This window comes from Charadrius vociferus, unplaced genomic scaffold (assembly GCF_000708025.1).
Source record: "Charadrius vociferus isolate BGI_N301 unplaced genomic scaffold, ASM70802v2 scaffold115, whole genome shotgun sequence".
Lineage (NCBI taxonomy): Eukaryota > Metazoa > Chordata > Aves > Charadriiformes > Charadriidae > Charadrius > Charadrius vociferus.
The window spans coordinates 3,291,621-3,310,998 of record NW_009648636.1 but is presented as its reverse complement, the minus strand read 5'-3'; the positions used below and the strand labels follow the sequence as shown (position 1 = coordinate 3,310,998).

The window sequence follows — 19,378 nt, the reverse complement described above, 5'->3', positions numbered from 1 at the left end:
ATCAAAATGAAAAATTAAACGAAGGAGTCGGAGCAGGTCAGGGCGCAGCGCATAACTTCACATATTATGTAAGTTATTTTGTCATAGCGATGCTTACCATTTCTTTCGTGCTTTATATTCACAGATGTAGGACACAGTATGCCTTTGGAGGTGATTCTATCACACATGAAGCTTTGAAAAGATCCACCAGCAAGTTAAAAGTAATTGAATTTAGAAAAGCACTTGCACTCACCAAATATACTGCAGGGTCTCAATGCTTTCTAGGTCAATGCTGTATCCGACTTAGTTTGCACTTTTCTCAACACCACGCAGTCAGAAATCCTAAATATAACACCGACATCATGTTACTTAAATAAATAATGAGATCATTTTATTTACTTGCAGATTCTTATGCGTACAGGTTGTTTGTTCTCCACGCTTTCCACATTTTTATTTATTTTTTTTTCTGTACAGAAGCATTAGAAATTTGCTTGAGGGAAAGGTGTAAAAGAAGCTGAAGCTTTAGGTCACTGTGTTTCGGCTGGGACATCAAGATACGTACCAAGCCCTTCCCCCAGTGTTTTTAGGTTAATGACAGATATACTCACAGCAATTGACAATAATTGGAAAATTAACAATTGAATCGTTTTTTGTAGGCTTAGTCTCAGACTTGGTCTCTTTTGTCAAGAAATACACTTGACAAAATTAGTTCAAACAATTAAAAAAGTTAAAATATTGAAATTTACTCTCTACCATGATACTTCTGGATGTGCACACTTGAAAGGCAAACCCCTGACTGTATGCAAATTATTTTGGTGCCAAAAATTACTGGGTTATGGAATATAGCAGAATCCAACCCACAATTTTTAATATGCCAACATCAAATATGATAGATTAAATAAGCGGTTTCACGTTCGGCATACAAAGCTCTCTATTCTAGGTCACTGACAGTAACCCTCCATCGTAAAGCAGTAATGAGCTTTATAGTTTCATTAAAATATTACTTCTCCTTTTGCATATTAAGGATGATTTCTTATCCCGTTCTCTTTATCTGTTTGCATTTGGTGCAGCTATTTCATTATTGATGTAAAGAAGCAATTCAAAATTTAATGATTAATTTTCATGTAAATCTTTCATGTCTAAATAATTGATGGGAAAGATGAGCATAGGCATTTGGAGTCAGCAGTTGTTATTCCTTCTGCCTTTTCTTATCTTTGTAGCAGTACTCTCTGTCAAGCCCCCTGGGCAACACACCTTTTGGGGGAGATGGCTGGAATTCCCCAGCCTTGTATCATTCCAGATGGGGAATTATCTGAATACAAATCTCTGCTCTGTCCTCCAAAATCTATACATTCATCCTGCCTCCCATATGGTTAAGTACCCGATTTTGCATAAAGTCCTCAATCTTCTGCATCACGAGGAGCCTGGAAAGCCACAGACAGCTGATCCTGCAGCTGGCCTGTTTGTCCAAATACCTATCTAAAAATGCTCGAATTTAGTAAACTAGGCAAAGGGCCAGGCAGCAAAATGGTATTGCCCCACAGTAAAATCTGTGCTTGACAGTCAGGACTGAGTTGTGCTCTGCTCCTTTGCAAGGATCTTCCTCTCCTGGGTTCACAGATGGTGCTTCTGGTGATCCCAAACTACTACCATAGCACTGAAAACTACTCCATCTTCGTCCAAACTCTTCTGACCCTGCTTTCCATTATTCACTAATTCATACTTACATATGTGGCCCAAGCCTGCAAATAAATCTCCGATGGTCTCTTAAAACCCAAGGGAGAAACTATCTGGATGTACCAGGGCATCTCCAGGGAGAGAAACAAGAGTCTCTTCCATGGTTTTAATACAGCTTGCGTTATAAGATTTTCACAGCAATTAATATATTTAATAAACTCATAGACTGACCTCCTTTGATAATGTGTAAGTTTCAAATTTCATTACAATCTGAACTCTGGATGAGAAAACGGGTTATTCTGAGAAAGATAAGTTGGCGGCTTCCTCCTACTCTGTCCCGCTAACATTTTAATATATAAGTATTTTCCTTAAAAGTTAAATAGAATTGTAAGCTGTAACAGCGAATAAATGTTATAAAGATAGAAATCTCTACTGCCATTTGCGTGATAAGTTAAAAAAAGTAACCATCTTTTCATGCTTGGGGGTATTTTTCCCTCAGAAGTCACTTTTTAATCTGATTTAAATCCAATTAAGTCTGAACATCTAAAATGAAGAACAAGTCTTTGAATTTATGTATAACTGATTTAACTAATCACTGTCTTACTGCAGAGCTACTAAGCAAACAAACTATGAAAAATAAATGTGAAATTAGATCCAAATCACAGGCAGCCTTGATTTTGTTTTTAAAATAAATAAATAATCATTCTACACAAAGCATGGGCCTCTCTTTGCTACCAGCAAGTCAAAGCTGCAGTTATTACATTTAAAAAAACTAATGGTGAAAAATGATTTTATAGCTCAAAAAAGACACTGCATTTTTTACCTTCATATTTAGGACGGGAAGCACTTGTGTTCCTTGACAAACCCTCCTCCAGACAGACTGGGCCCACTGCAGCAACTCAGGAAGACCCTCTGCTTCGACAGCTCTCCCATGATTTTGGCTGGCCACACGTTTACCACTTGGCTTCTTCAGCCCCTTACACCATCTTAACCAAGCGTGCTGGGACCTTGCTGGCTGCTTGCTCCCAGCTGTGATGCCAGACTGGGAGGTGTCTCTCCATCCCTCCTATTCTCTTTAGCTCCCGAAGGAGGGGACGGGCATCAGAGCCCGCTGGATACACGGCTCTGGCACGATGGGCACCCACGTGCCCCGCGGGGTCCCCCAATACCCCAGCAATAGGTCTCATCGCTGAGCTGTCTCCTGAACAGGCTGCAAGCGCTGCAGCGGGGGTTCGTTAGGGAGGAGGGTTTGAAGGACAGGTAGGAAGCACTACCCTTTCATCTTCCTCCTGCGCTGTTAGATTCTGCTCTTCCTCATTTGCCAGCACTGACACTGAACGCTAATCAGACCGGGCTTTAGCCAGCCTCAGGCTGCCATGTCCAGGTAATTAGTCCAGGTATCCCACGCTTCACTCTGACTTCTTTGTATATCAAGCAACTTTGGTAATCCAGGGATATATCAGAAGCACGTCTGAGACCCAGAAATCTGTTCCTGCCACATCTTATCTATAAGTTGAAGAAAGAACGTGTTACTGTCATCACAACTGTAACATGCTGCATGCTACAGAACATCATCATTGTATAACCACAGGGTAACGGAATAACTCTTAAAGCTCCCTGTCATAAAATATCTTCCATTAAAGTTGCTGTCTGCTTCATATGTGGAAACCACTATCTCATCGGTGCGACGGCGTGGGAATACTGCCAGACACCGTGTGGCCCAACGCCCGATAAAGCAGCTTTCTCACTGTGGATCACCAACTCCGTAGCTGCAGGCTGAGCTCCTCCCAAACTGGTTAGTACAATTAACGGGCGCATCCAGCTTCCCCGAAGCAATCTGGCCGACATTTTCCCTTCCCCTCTCACACACAGGCTTCCCCATACACTGGAACCGGGCTCCCGGAGATTGCATCTGGAAAAGCACTACGCAGAGGCAGCTCGTTCCCGAAATACCTGTCGGCTGCCTATCACCGCTCACATCCAGCTGCAAAGGCTGCTTTGCAAGAGGGGCAGAGGCTGGGAACTAGGAAACCCTGCAGCCATTCGGCTTGGGCCGTAAAAGCAAAGATGGCAAACCCAAAATGACAGCTCTTAACTCATTGCCTTATTCCTTTCCGCAAAATAAAGTTTTTCTCCTCCTCTTTTCAACTATGTAACAGATTACAAAGCTTTCAGATGGCAAAAAGTGGGAAATCTCCCATATGTGCTGTGGAGATATGTCTTAGGTGGGCATACAGGGAAAGAAACTTAGATTATTTCTTAAACCCCAGCACGATTCCGCGCATCCAGCTCGGCGCTCTGGCAACAGGCAGCAGTCAGCTTATGCTGTCATTTGCCACTGATTTTTCTCAAGGTTTAAGTAAAAGGATTACTCAACTAGAGGTCATCTTAATTTTTACATGATACTTGTTTTGATAATCCAAAATTTATCACAGGTTAAAAAAAACCCAAAAAACAACCAACCCTTCAAGAATTTTTAAGCCACTTTAAGATTCTCCCATTCAGTCCTTAACATAGAAATGTTCCAATTTCTCCTCTTGTTTGCAATCCCGTGGCACTGAAGAGGATTAAGCAACAGGATGATTTTTACAAATCATATCATACTTGCCAAGCATTAACTGAATGTCATTAAAGGTCCGAGCACGTGAGCTGGAATTGCAGGTATTTCTCTTCCTCCATAAACAGCACTGAGGAGCCCACAGGCAACAGCAGAAACGCAAGAGGCTGATACGCAGACAAACCCCAGGTTACCTCTCCCAATGCTTCTACAAGCTGTTTTTTAGCCCTGGACGTCTCCACCCCAGGAATCAGCCAGCCATATGAAACTGCATTCCTAAATTGCCATGGTGCACCGTAAGCTGCTCCAGTATTGCCATTTTACTGGGATCTTCAGGTGTATCAGACTCTAGTTAGCTCAGGCGTCATGAGGGAACACATTTCTGTCCTCCTTTCCTTTAAGGTTGATATATCGGGAGACTTTTTTTCTGGGTATTTTTTCCCCCTAAATATTGACAGCCAGGAAAATGGAAAGAAAAACATACCATCGAGAGATTTGAACCATTTCTGCTATGTTCTGGAAAAACATGAGTTAGTCAAAAGGTAATAAAAAGTGATAGATTTGTGAGAGAGAAAAATTAGCTATGATATATTTTAAGGCACTTTTGATATATTTATTAAAAGTCAAGATGTGCTTCTAAAGAAATCCCAGTGCACTTTCGAAAAATTGCATGGCTGAAAAAAGATGCACTTAAGAAATGAATCAACACTTTTTTTTTTTTTTTTTTAAATTGCATTGGGATTTATCAGTGTGGTACCAGTAGTATGGAAGGATTTGCTGCAGCATTCTAATTAGCACAACCAAATCTTCTGTAAACTTGAGCACTCCAAATTTAAAACAATAGGGAGAGATGGGTTTATGCACAAAGCATTTTTATGGTATTTATTATGGAATAGTTTCCCCCTCCACTGCCTATACTGCAGTTACTGTAGGAAATGCAAAGAAAAGAAAACAGGATGGACGTTGCTGATGGCAATGCACCTTACTGATGAGGTGGCATTCATTATCTTCCCCTGCATAATTGGATTTAGGTATGTCACCATTTTAAATATAGCATAAGCAGTCAATTAAGTTCTATTTCCCACTTATAAGCCCACAAAGAGAATAAAGGAAGCCAACGGCAGGGGGGAGGAGTGGCGGGGGAGCGAGGCAGGGAAGGAGGAAGGCACAATATAGGAATCACTTGAGCCTGCATTTGATTAAGAAAAACAAGGTATGGCGATTCACACACACACAAACACACTCCTATTATTGAAGGCTCAGCAAATCTCCCCGAGGACAGTTTAATGGTCACTATCTACCTTGACCAGATGAAGTCCCTTTTCTTAATCCCCACTCCCCCTGAACTTTAATCCACTGCTGTTTAAATTTGTCATAAAATCTTTTATTTGCCTTGCCATGTTATTACCTAATCAGTAAGTATATTATGTCCTAATAACTTGTTATGTGTTCACTTGGGCACGTGAGTAGAGAATGGGTTGCTGTGCCTTCCTGAGCTAGCTGTAAATAAAAACACCATAGTTAAAAGCTAGAGAAGAAATCATACAGCAAGATCAAAAGACCCTGGTCCTCATCCTAGATTAGTATCATGAAAAGACAGATCCTTTCTTCTTTTGCAAAAACAATTTTTTTTTTCTCTTCTCCTCGCTATTTACTCAGTGCCACATTAACCCTTTCAGTGCCTGTGCCGGGCAGGACAAGCCGTTTATTTCTCAGACCTAGGAGCCACGTCTGGGGATGCCTTGCGGGGGCTTCGCAGGCTGGGGCAGAGGGGAAAGCGAGGTAGAGGTACTGATGGACCCCCTTCTCTTGCTACCAAACTATCAACACCTACCAGAGAATACTGCTCCCCGGACCATACCGTGCACGGGGATAACGCCCTGCAACAAGTCACCTCACAGGCGGGCTGGATCAGCATCCTGCCAGTTCGAGAGTCTAACCTGCAAAAGAGGCAATGATCAAAACCTGAATTAAACTGATAGTGAAAAACCTATTAGCATTCCTGTGCCCACTGCAGTTTGGGTGCATAACTCCCGGCAGGTGCATGGCACTGACTTGCAAGAAGTCTGTTTTCTTAGAAGAACAAGAGCTTGCGTGAAAACAACCTTGTCAAGAGATAATGGTCTCCTTTCCCCAGCCTGAACTAAGCACCTATTAAAAGCTACCAGAATACAAGAGGCAAAATACTTACTGCGTGTTTATTTAAACATGCTACACAGCCACCTTGAATTATAATATCACTCCTGCTTCTAGCTGCATTTTGAACCTTCTAGAATTTTCTTTTCTTCAAACTAAGAAAATAAATTAGGTGGGGAAACGATACTGAACCTAATATTTCACTGTATGCTCAGTGCCTGCTAGAAGTCCTGTGACTTCTTGAGTTCTGCTAAAATAACATCTTTGGTATTTTGCTAAAATAACTGTATGTATTGAAAGTAAATGGTAAAACAACAGGAGAACTACAAACTTTTGATTTGGAGTTTTTTGACACAGGCAAAAGTTATAAATATCAGCAAGTGTTCTGCAGTGCTTCACTGATGTTCCCCCTGTGCAATCTGTTTACTGCTTCACGATATTAGACAGCCATATATTTTACTTTCCCTGCTAGTAGGCAATTTGCAAGAAAGCAAGTAATATAAAAATAGCTATTTACTCTGTAACAAGCAGTACAGTACATTATCACTCGACATTGATGTTGTTAGAGGATAGCAAATCAATAATCAGTTCTTATTCAGTAACTTTGTAAACCATCTGCTTCTATCATTGCAAAGCATGCTCTGCTGCAGCAAAGCCTTTACTGCTGTACTAATGCACAATTTCCTTTATAAAGTTTAAGTCAACGTCGCATCAAAAGCTTTCTAATTGCCTTACCATTTAAATAAGTGACATGGTTAGGTGATACAGAAATTCTGTGGAAAGAGATAAATTGTAACTCCCCGTGAAAGTTCACCCTCGCGAGAAAATATTTTGTTTACCTTTCAAACTCAAGAGTTTTTGCTTTTATGATGTATTACATTATTAGATCCTACATGGGAATTTTATTATTATCATTTATCATCTGATCGGAGCAGGCCCAAGTTGTGCCGTGAAGAGCACCGTGCGCTGACCTCGCTCCAAAGAGTTCTCTCTGCACAGCTCAGTTCACCTGTGGACCCCAATTTAGGCACCCAGGATTCCTTGGAGAGGCCCTCAAAGGTACCTACCGCTCTTCACTAATCATCTACGGACCTCAGCACTCATTTTAAGGTACTGTTTTGTTAAATATTTAACAGCTGAGAACAACTTGGGAAGAACCAGACAGTCATTGTAAAGTCTCAGGCATCCTACAGAGTATTTAAGAGTGTTCCACCAGGGATAAGCGTGAGGATGTGGGATGAGGAGGGCAGAACTGCAAGCAGAACTTAATTCAGAAGTTTACCAAGCTTCAAGCCTCCAGTAATCACTTTTAAGCTGCCAATAGAGTCATTGGTTTTCTCGGCGAGTTGACTGCTCGTTAGAAAGAAATGAGCAATGTAGAGACTCGGGATCCCAGTCCTGCTCTATTTTACTCACAGCCCTTTGCTTCAACAATAAATCTTGCCTTTACAACTCCAGCCAGGCAGCTAGGAAATGCCACGCTGCTGCTGGCTGCTCTGCCTTCCCATCCCCGCCGTCCCCCACCCCGACTCTCACCGCACCCAGCCCAGGCACCTAAACCTCAGACTCCATTAAACCAACAGAGTTTCCCCCCTCCCCTTATCTTCTGTAAATAATTCTGCCCACACATCTAAATTACAACACAGCAATCCCTTGCTCCAGCCTCCCGCTGCCGTGGCAGAGCAGAGGGCACCCACGGGCTGTGCCCACCCCCAGCGCATCCTCCCTGGCACGGGGAAGCCGCAGCTCCAAGATCCACACTCCTGCTCTTGGACCTTCTCCCCATGGCCAGGGTCGGCGGCCATGTACCACAACCCAACCAGCAGGTGTTGCTGGGATTTATTTCTAAATAAAACCACAGCATAGAAGGCTGAAGCACTTTCCAACCTCGAGTGCCCACGTCCTAAAGACAAAGAAGAAAAATATCTACTCATCTTTTAGTGTATTGACTCCTTTGGACTACTTTTTTGGTTTCCTTGGCTTAGGAGACTTTCCTATAAATCACTTCCACATTTAGTGTCACCAGCTTCATGAATTCATTTGTCTTTGCTAAAAGCATCATTGCCTGTGTTTGTACTACCTGCCTCTTCAACCCATGTGCTTCTCTTGCACACCGCTCTTGTAATTTAAACTGCCCAATGACGTGTTTCCAACATTAAGTAATATTAGTTTTATTTGCTTGATTTCAGCTCCACTTTTCTGTCATGCAGAAAGCCAAAAGAATGTTTGTAACCTAGAATATTTGGTGATGTCCCATAACGTATTTGATAATGGCTTTCCAGTTTGTGAACTGTTACCTCTTCTTCGCGTCTAGTGCTAGCCTGAGCTTAATAAACCAGTTATTTTTGCTATAGGCAGTACCTCTCATGTAATAAAAAAAGCATAAATCTCATTCTGGAGTTACTGCTCACTTTGACATAATGCTTTATTTTCCTTTTGGTTCTTTCCCTTCCATTTGCAAGCTTTGACATAATGATTTCTTTTGCCTCGATTACTGAACATCACCCTGTATATAGAGAAAATTCCATTAACCAGGATCTTTTTTACTACACTACTCTGCAATTCTTCTGTCCACCTCTGAACTATCTGAGCAGCTTCATTCAAGGTCCTAAAACACTTCTTATTTTTAAGCTATCACATATCATTTATCTTTTTAAAATTAATATCTGATAATCACACAGTCACACATCACAAATTTTTAAATGTACTGTTGTGCTGATCAATTTATTTCGCTGTGATTACACTTGTTGAAAGGTACTTTTTGGATAGCGTGTATTTTCTGAGTTGAAATTGTTTCTGTATGCACTTCTATGATATGCTGTGGCGCACAGTTAGACCACACCATGACTTACTGGCCTGGTGCTAGAAGACGAGTTTTTCTGCATTAAAGCTGGTACCATGAATTTGGCACTGCTACTATGGCATTCCCATTATGAACTAAAATGGCTGAACGCAATTTCGTATTTGTCTGCTCAGTGACAAAGATTCACCGTGTTTCTCCTTAGGCTCTCTTTCTTATTTCCTGGGGTTTTGGGGCGAGGGTTGTCCCTCAAAGTTGGGGGTTTTTTTTCCTGCTTACACTTAGGCACAAGAGTTGGTCACCTTTTGGCATAAATTCAGAGCAAAAACACTGAAAGGAAAGTAGATCAGCACAAGCACCATGTTTCTCCCTTTTTCAACCGCAGACGCCCCCTCCAGCATCAGCTGCTTCCCAAAAGCTCTCAAGCTCCCATAAAGGGAGTTAGATACCTCTAGCCCACTATTTTTAATGAAGGCTCAGATGCACATTCAGTCTTGGCACATCGAGCTTGGCCTGGACCAGGACCATCAATCTTTTAGACCAATGACTGGACTGAAGTTGCCCAACCCCAGCCTTCCTCGGAGGGCAGCTGGGCTCACGGGACCCCCAGCTCCCCCTGCCCCTGAAGCCTGGGCTCTCGGCAGACTCTCAGGGCAAAGCACACGCCAGACGTCAGCCTGTCCTCCTGGATTATCCCCTCGCTACAGGCATTTAAGCTACTTGGGCATTTGCCTTTCCAGTGACCTCTATGGCCCAGGGCAGGCTGGAGTCCTACCAACAGTAATAATGCAAGTTCAGCGCCGAAACCCCCGGATCACTGAAAAATGTACATTTTCAAAACACGTACTTTTCTAAAGCTTAACCCTTAATTTTAGCACAGCTGGGGTATAACTTTTGCACACGTGGGACTGACATCTCCCATTGCTACCCTTGTAGTGGATCAACTCACCTGAAATAGATGGCATCCATCTATTTTCCCTTGAAATAGTAGTGCTTACACTGAACAAGCTTGCTCTGTAAATAACATCTCAAACATTGACAAGTGACACAGAATGAGATGGCTACTCAGAGGTGAAAAGGTCATCAGGGATAATTGCTTTTTTCCCCAATGGTAAAGGATATATATGTGCACACCATAATCCCATATAGATTACAATAATGCTTTAATTCGGGAAGAGAAATAGCTTTGAACTTTCACGCTAAGCAATACTTAGACAATGAAAACCTTCAGCTTAATGCCTCTGAACTTTGCAGGCATGCAGAAGTGCAGCCAACATTTGTGATTTACACCATCCTGCAAGTCCCTAAATACCTTCTAGTGATGCCTGAAGTCTTGTTAAGGATTGATGCGAGACTGCCATCAATTACAGGCTTACCTGTCCTCCCTTCTACGGGCCTATTGACTGGGCTTCATATACAGCCACGTTCTGGGTTTACCAAATGCATTTGCAGATACTGCTGAGGCATTTCTGAGAGCTCCAGCCACAAAGGACATGCAACAGACCATGCTCAGGGACAGCCTGGAGTAATTCTTTCAAATGGCAGAGATATAGTTCTCTTGTTCCCTGAGGGAGTAAATAGTTAAGTAAGAGGTCATCTCAAAAAAAAAAAACAAACCAAAAAACCACAAAAAAAGAGCTATGTCTGCATGTTAGGTAACTGATTTGGTCTGGCTTGCTTTAACAATAATAGGTTTTTTGAGACGGTGGTCCAGACTACACATTATAGCTTTGACTGGTATTAAAAAAGTGACATTTGAATGAAAAAAAAAAAAAAATCAGTTATGGTTCCAAATTTCCTTTCTCTATAGGCATGAAAGCAAGTATTTCTTTAGTTTTCATGTTACCTGCTCAGTCCTTATTCAGATTGTAAGACTGCGGTGATGGAAAGGCCTAAGAGATCAGCAAAAGACTCAAGAAACGTGAGAAATTAACTGTGAAGAAGGGAACGGTCACTTTTTGTTTTGTTTTAAGTAGAATTCAAAAGACAATTTAGTAATACCTGTTGACATCACTAATTAGCCCAATGAGGTAAGAATTGCTTTGTTATACACTTAATTACTTCCATTCTTTCCATCCAGTCCTACATCCTCCTCCATCCAGTCCTGGGAAGCTCCTCCTTAACCATCCTACACACTAAGAAAAGCAGACCATTCCTGGCATTTCTGACATTTCCAAGGCACCAACAGAAGACACCTTCCCAATGACTTTTTCCCCGATTTTGGTGGAGTGTGGGAAGAGGGGAAAGAATCAAGCTTACTGCTCTGCCTCACTTATTAAGAAGACACAGCATGATTGCTGCCACACTGCTGCTAACAGCTTTATGAAGGCCTCCTCCAGACCCTCCACCAGCACACTGACCACCACAGCATCACATCCCACCACAGCCACCCTCAACACATCACGCCCGCAGCACCTACCTCCTCCCACCACCGCACTTGCGGGCAGTGGTAGTTCACGCATAAGAGAAGAGCCAAAGCGGCACTTAAACAGCATTTTACCTCAGTGGCCCAAACACTCTCCAAAGACTTGCTATGCTGTGCCAGTATAAAAAAAGGAAAAATATGGCAAAAACACATTGTCCAGGACCACACGAGATATTTGTTTCTGATTTTGAGAAAGCGTTGGTGGCGTTTCTGTGGCAGTTTCTAACAAATACTCCTTTTGCATGAGAACCTGTTCATCAGGACGACTTCATGAAGCGGTTACCTGGTTCTCAAAGTTGTCTTCTACCCTGCAAATCATAGAATAAACGTGTGTGGGTAGAGTGACCTCATCAGCTAATGATTTAATATAGATGTGAGTAAATGGCCAAACCTGTGGCGAGGCTGAAAAATCACCTCTACAGCTGCAAATGTACTTTTAAAATACATATTTGGTTTTCCTTAACTCTTATCTTACCAGGTAAGAGCTTACCCTTGAAGTTAGTGCTTTCTTGAACATACCTTAGTAATTCTCTGATTCTATCTTCATAGATTTTGAGTAAAGAAATGCTTATTTTGCGTCTAGAGGCACAAGAGTAGCAAAGCCCGCACATTCTGGTACCTGGATGAGAATTTTGCATAATATTCAGGTAGGAAAACAAATTTGCACATTTAATACTGAAGTGAAACGGAATCCATCAAAACCAGTATAAAGAAGCACCAGATTAAATCAAATACTTTTGCAATTCTTGTGACAGAAAAAGTAGGTTTAGAGTTAATCAAACAGCAATCAATCAACTGCATTATTAGAAAAAGAGGATTTTTTTCAACTCTGGTTTAATTTCACGATAAGTTCCTGGTGTCTGCTTTGTGTTTGAATGACGGTGTGATCTGCTGCAAAACCTCTAAGCCCCTCTTCGCTGAAGTGTCCGGTGGATCTACATGTGCACACATATAACCACAGAGGCATTCAATAACAAAGAGCTTTGGGATAGGTAAATATGTTATGGTGTATGGACGACACGACGAATCGTTTGAAAGAAACTACGGAACAGAGAATGGCAACCAAAAGCCGCTACCAGAGGGTCTGTGCATCTATGGCTGTACCCAGGGCCAACACTATCCCAGCCCTCTAAACCCACCGGCTGTGACCACAGCGGCACCCAGGCACAGGGAGCTGGCTCGGGAACTCCGTGCCTTTTCCCAAGGAGGTTTCTCTCCATCAGGGTTGAGGCACACACAAGAAAGAAGCCTGAATTGCTCCAGATCCTGTTGTAGCTACTTCGATCTCAAACAGAACACGGCAAGGCTTGCTTCCGAACACCACTCAATTCCAATCAAACCACTTAAATAAAACAATCTCACGTACAAATTTAGGAAGAAAAATAATTCAAGTGTGAGGCGCTGCCAAAGTAAAGATTCGGCTCCCAGCCAGAAATCCACTCATCAGAATTCAGTGCGTCCCTCACAGTGCACAGCTGAAGTAGCACTAAAGAATTTAAATGACACATACATGGATTTGGGGGCCTTTTTTTTTTTTTTTTTTTTGAAACTGGCTGTGATTTTTGACATCATCTGCCTATGTGTTGTGAATCTCCTGGTGATGGTTTCATTAAGAAAACCTTCTCAGGTATACCTAAACCTGCATACGCGGGACTGTTCACCGGCAGCCAGTAGCAAGAAATAACCCTGTCAGCACCTGCAAGTAACGTCTGCAGATCACAAGCAATACCAGCACTTCACTAACACCTCTCTGAGGTTGATAACCAGCTGAAACAGAATTATTGCTGATTTCTACCAGTAAGAGAGAAGAACTGAATATGAAGCACTCAGACACCCCAGGTTGAATTATTTTTTTTTTAAATTTATACCACTCTGAGTCTTCCTTACGCCAATTTAAATTTCCATGAGCGCCAAAGACCTGCCTTAGGAGGAACAGTAGCTTGTTGGCAGGTACATATTTCTGATGGCAGAATATGTTCCTCAAACAATTATGTCTTATCACAACACTCACTTAAAATTTTATATCAAACTGTATCATGGGGCCCTTCTAAAATCCCTTCATTAATGATGATTATGTAAGTACCATTAGATGTGAGACATTCATGTTGCTCGTAGGAGTTACGATTTAATTCTATTACAATCTACTCCACCATTTGTGTAATCACTTCTGACACTTTACCTTTTGTTTTGTACAACATTATCGTCTGCCACAGGAAAAAAAACCAGATGATATTTTGTTTGTCATTGCAATCTGATTGAAAAGATGTTATTAATTAAATGTTGTACACAGTTATACCTGAAAACTCACTGACAGCTCCTGGGAGAAGATACATTACTGGAAGACAGTTGTTATTTACCTCTCTGAGGCAACACAGAGACACTAATACATCTCCCACACATTCCTGTGAATTGGGCAGCATTTGTGGGGAATAGTTTGGATTTTCTTCAGGCTTTAATAGCGACTAGCACGGCTCAGTGTGGTCCATGACTCTAGTAGCCACTCTAAAGGAACATCTGCACTCGCTTTATCTCAGTAGGTGAGTTTGCAAATACACAGGGAGCCGAACTGCGAAGTTGGTTCCCTCACAGGACACAATACAAAGTTCTGGTTTAGCACCTAGGCCAAGCTTTTTGCCAAAAGGAGGAGGGAAAGACATTTCACCAGAGCTGGAATTTTCATTTTCTGTTTCTCACTCATTTATTTTTTGTCACCAGAAGTGTTACACGCAGAGAAAATATTCCTTTACAGGATAAATAAGTAGAAACAGCTACAAAATTCCAACTGATGTAGTAAGAGTTTTGACCAAGTCCCTTAAAACTAGTAAAATGTTATTTTTGACACAAGTTATATCGGTAGTCCTCCTCACGTTAATACTGTTGTTCTTGCCTTCTGAGCAGAGAGAAGGTCCATCTCACAAACAAAGAGGAGATTTTTCAGAAATTATTATAATAATTTTTGATATTTTTTTCATCATTTTCACTGTAGAGTCCATAGGTTTATGGGGAACGGGGAATTTCATCAAGGAAGGGGTTTTGAAAGTTCTTACCTTGGTCACAGAGGAACATAGCGAATTAAATTGTCCTCCTCAATGTGCTCTTTGAGCCGGGGCTGTGGCTTCTGAGCGCTCTGAAGGTAAATGTGATGTGACTAGTGATCAAATTGCTTCATAAGGAAAAGTTCATCACAGTCAGGTAACTGCTTAAAATGCAACACAAACAAACAGGTCTGTGTCAATATTTTGACTTTGTGTAAACAGTTCAAGCTGTATCACTCTGGAGATAATGACACATAATGCTGTATAAAATGCTCTGAAAGGGTTTTACCGAATTAATCTGCATTTGAGTTCTGGGAGAAAATTGGTCTGTGTGGTGGAAAAATGTGAACTTCTGTGCTCCTGTTGAATATGATCCTACCGAGGTCTGGAGCTCCCAGAAAGCATCTCGGGAAATGGCTTCGCTACGACAAGGTAAATGGGAAAAAATGATGTTCAGAGCCTGCACTGTCTTTAATCCCATTCACAGAGCTTCAGAAATTGGCGTGTATGACAGACTGGAATATATCATTTTGTCCAAGTAAGTATAAACCAACTATTTCTTACAACTCTGATGCTACTGGGCAACTCTGACCTCTGGGCAAACAGTCTCTTCTCTCAGCAACATCACGAGATCAAGTCTGGAAAGGACAGTGATTAGTGTTTTAAAACTCTGTTAATAAAACTAAGGGAAAGCAATCTGTACATAGGAGTTTATTTAGATGCCCACAAGTTTTAAATCATTCCCCTTTATATCTCAGCCCACCGGATATCTCATCCAACTGAATTACCATTGGGTTTTACAATGTGATATACAAAATGAGCTGACATTATGATTTACAAACATCCTTTGAGTATCATATAAAACACAACTGTTTCCCTTATTATACAATCATTAGGGCGATGCAAATATAGTCAGTACATCAGTAGCTGAAAATGATGGGGCATTTTAAGAAAATAAATTTAACTTTAGCACACAAACCTGTTAGATAAAACAAACCCTGTTTAAAAAAATGGGAATAAGGTTGTCTCAATGATTGCAATTAATTTTTATACCGTTTTGCCACTTTCCCCGTATAAGAAACATAACAGTACTTCATTTAAAAGACGACTAACTTTTTCACTGTATAGTCACACTTCATTCTTATTCATCAGCTTCACATTTTCGGCATGAACCTATGAAAAACTCACAAATGTAGACTTTCCAAACTGTAGCCACTATACTTATTTCTGTACTCTTTTCCATATACTCAGTGTTTAAAGAAACAAAAAGCAAAAAACACTACACAAATGAGCAGAACAAAACACAACGGCACGTTAAAAAGGGGACATTTAAGCTGTAGATGCCATCGTCGTAGAAATATATTCTTGTTCTAATGCCACAAACTTTCTAGCCTCATGAAAAAAATAGACATTAGCTGAAGAGAATCTAAACTCTAACCTCGAGATAGGGCCAAGAGTTTTAATTTGTATTTCTGTCTAAACTTAGGTACTAAACAACACTGTGTGCCCGGTAAATGTAAACTAAATATCCTTGAATGTCACAAAACAGGAAAAGAGAAAATCTGTTTCTGAGCTGTTAATCGGGTAATGAAAGTTACCAAGCGTTAAGGTCTCCTGTCCCGCATGTCACTGGCACAGGTGCTTCTGCACTTTGTCGCTAAGGTAGCAGTAACTGAGAATGGCAGAGACTTCATTACTACTGCGAATACAAAAAAAGAAAAATTCTGAACTCATCAATGGTGTTACAATTGAAAGCAAATTCTAACCTAGTCAAATTTAAATTACATCATCTTAAGGCTCTCTGACTGTTTTCTCACTGCACAACCCAGAGGGATTATATGCTTTTCCAGCATTTGCAGTTTCTCTTGCAAGACAGAATACTGACAATGACTGGTGATTCTTTCCTGAATATGTGTTGAATTGGTGGTAGAATGTGGTTTTAGTTCCATTTCTCACTATGGGAGTCTTGCTGCTGCTCCGCATTTTTGCGGAGCACAAAGAAAGTGCTTTCTTTGCCATTTCATTAAGTTCATGGCATTTAATTTTATAAATTTTTAAGACAGACTTACTTTGATCACTTCCATTCTGCCCAATCAAATATACCTTTGAATGCTTTAAAATGTTGGACAGCTGTGAAATATAAGTACTATGCAATTTGACTGTACATACATACATATTTTCATAAATACATCTGACAGGGACCTTGGAACTAAGTATGTGATATCATGAAACAAAATCACAACAGGCTGTCTTAGTTGTAAAATCTAGATCCAAAGTAAGAAGAGCTGAATCCTATCATGTTGTCAATACACAAATTAAAACCAAAATACAGCATTAGTTTACCCATGAAATAACTTAAACATATTTGCAAATGTCTTGACAGGAAAAGTGTGTAATTTACAACACTGAAAACTTTTAACAACCATTGACTTATATGCGCTGTACTGTAAGTCACCCAGACAAGGCTAGCAAGGATGAGCATAGTGATAGGTCCCAAAGGCAACTCCCAAACATCTTCCTCATGCGGAGACTTTGGTAATTGTCTGTTGTATAAAACGCCATCGCATATGACTTCATTTCGGGTGTTAACTTCATCGGTTTTCCTCCCTTGGCACAGTCCAGTCTGACTACGTCAGTTATTGTTGAGACACTCTAAATCCACCGAGCAGCAGACGTTCCCATTCTGCACAGACAAACAAGCGGGTGTCAATCACCTCCGCAGAAGGAGTTAGAAAGAGCAAAGGGGTTGGTGGAATGCAGAGACAGATGCATCTCTGACACATCTACCGCATACAAAAATCTGCTTAAGCCATCATCCCAACGTGTCCTCATCGGTCCCAACCGTGGTGGCTTTTTGAGGGGACTGACTTGGCCAAATAACACCGAACTGGCCTGAACTACACATGAACTACTAGAAACATGGATGTGAAAGATGCAGTGGTGCCCATAATAAAATACACCACAGCAACGGCAACAGACATGATTGGATTTTTCACCCATGCAAGAAAGTTCATGGAGAGAGTTTTGATGTGATCCATGCAGAGAAGGTTTCTGTTTGTCTGAAATAAGCAGATATTTCAGATTCTTGATTCATGGCAGGTACGTGTGTGTGTGTGGGGAAAACCATACAGCTTTGGAGTTTAATCCATTGTTAAATATCTTTCTGCAGCACCCAGTCATTTACAGAACTATCTTACGTAATAAACAACTACAGCAACCACCAAAACCCCAAACAAGCGACTTTTTTTCCTTTAAATCCAACACTAACCAAGCCCTGGAGCAAAAGCTTGGTTTCCCACAGTGAACAGAAGAACATTTGATAGAACCCAAAACAACATTTTCATAATTCTGATATTAGCGCAGTGGGGTCATCACTGCACGGAGCAAGGGAGACAGCCTGCACTTCTGCATTACAGCCACTGGATTAAACACATCTTGATGAGATCAGGGAACAGAGACTGTGACGTTCCCTTCCCACTCGTGTTGTGGGACTGCCTTCATCTCTGGGCTGCAATGCGTTTCTACTTGTGTACTTGCTGATGAAACTTTGATTAGTGTTTTTGCCTCTGCTTTACCAGCTCTGTAAAACACATTTTCATGAACATTCACATCAGGCAATTATTAAAATATTAGCTTAGATTCATACTGAGAATGCCTGAAGGGCTCTCCAACTGAATTGTCTGAAAGTTGCACTAGGATATTACATATCTGCGCTCAACATTTTTCAACAAGCACAGAATCGTTTTGTTTCCACCCTGCAAAACACAAAAGGCGTGGGTTTTCTGTAGGCTTCTGCCCTCGGGTCTCACTCACTTCCCTGAGATCTCAGTGTGAGCTTCCCAGGGCAGAAAGCGACCCCGATTTTATGCAGCAACATACATTTCCATTACCATCCTACCTTGCCCATCATACCTTGCATTTGCAGGTTGTGCAAGGAGATCCCACCATTGTCCATACAGCGCCACTAAGTCTGGTGATTCCATAGCCATCTAGACAGGTTTTCCTGATGTCGTAGGTGATGTTGTCAGCCAGACAGGGGTCACTGACGCAGTGGGGACAGCACTCTCCTTCTGAGATGGCTGTGTACTCACAGTTTAGATTTGGGCACAGAAGAGGCCAACAATCCACCTCTCCCTCCTGTAAAAATTGAAGCAAAGCTCATTGAATTTGTCGCCGTTTATTAGCTACCACGAAAGTTTGCACCCTGTTGAATGGAAAGGTTTTATTTTGCCAAAATGGAATTGAACTTTATGATCGACCAAACAGAGAGCTGATCCATTTAAATGCATATTTGAATACTGAGCTGAGGTTTCCTAAATGTAGCAGACTATCATTTGGTCATTTCTTGAGAAACACCACCGCCGTCACCATTGCAGCAGGAGAACTCAAGTTCTTTGGGGTTTTTAAAGGCAGCATTAAATACTGGGTTCCAACGTTTTCCATAAACTATAATTTTTGCAGTGATTGCCTTGCAGACTCATACTTTCTTTCTTCGCTCGGTCACATAAACATCTCTGCAGGATCACAGCAACTGTTTAAACAGAAAATTAACACTGCAGATAGATGGAGGCCGGTCTGTTCGAGAAGCACTGAACATTGATCTAACTAGCAACAGCCACAATTGATTTTACTGTCAACTCCTAAAGGAATTGTTAGAGCAATACCAGCTATGTTCCACTGAGTCATTTTATTTTATTATTTAGCTTTGTAAAAAAAGCAGTTTAGCAGATAGAAACATGGAGAAGAGAGACTCATCAGGTCATTTCTGC

The 19,378-nt window shown here is 41.3% G+C and overlaps 1 protein-coding gene across 1 annotated transcript in view; it reads right to left on the bottom strand.

Annotated features, from left to right (window-relative positions):
* Positions 1–16,738: 16,738 nt before the first annotated feature.
* NELL1 (NEL-like 1 (chicken)) overlaps positions 16,739–19,378 on the bottom strand; it is a 295,750-nt gene continuing 293,110 nt past the window's right edge. The window contains exons 19-20 of the mRNA XM_009886260.1: positions 18,522–18,746; positions 16,739–17,292 (exon numbers count right to left, since the gene is read on the bottom strand). Coding sequence (XP_009884562.1) covers positions 17,242–17,292; positions 18,522–18,746 — 276 coding nt within the window. The 3' untranslated portion in view covers positions 16,739–17,241. The remainder of the gene's footprint in view (positions 17,293–18,521; positions 18,747–19,378) is intronic.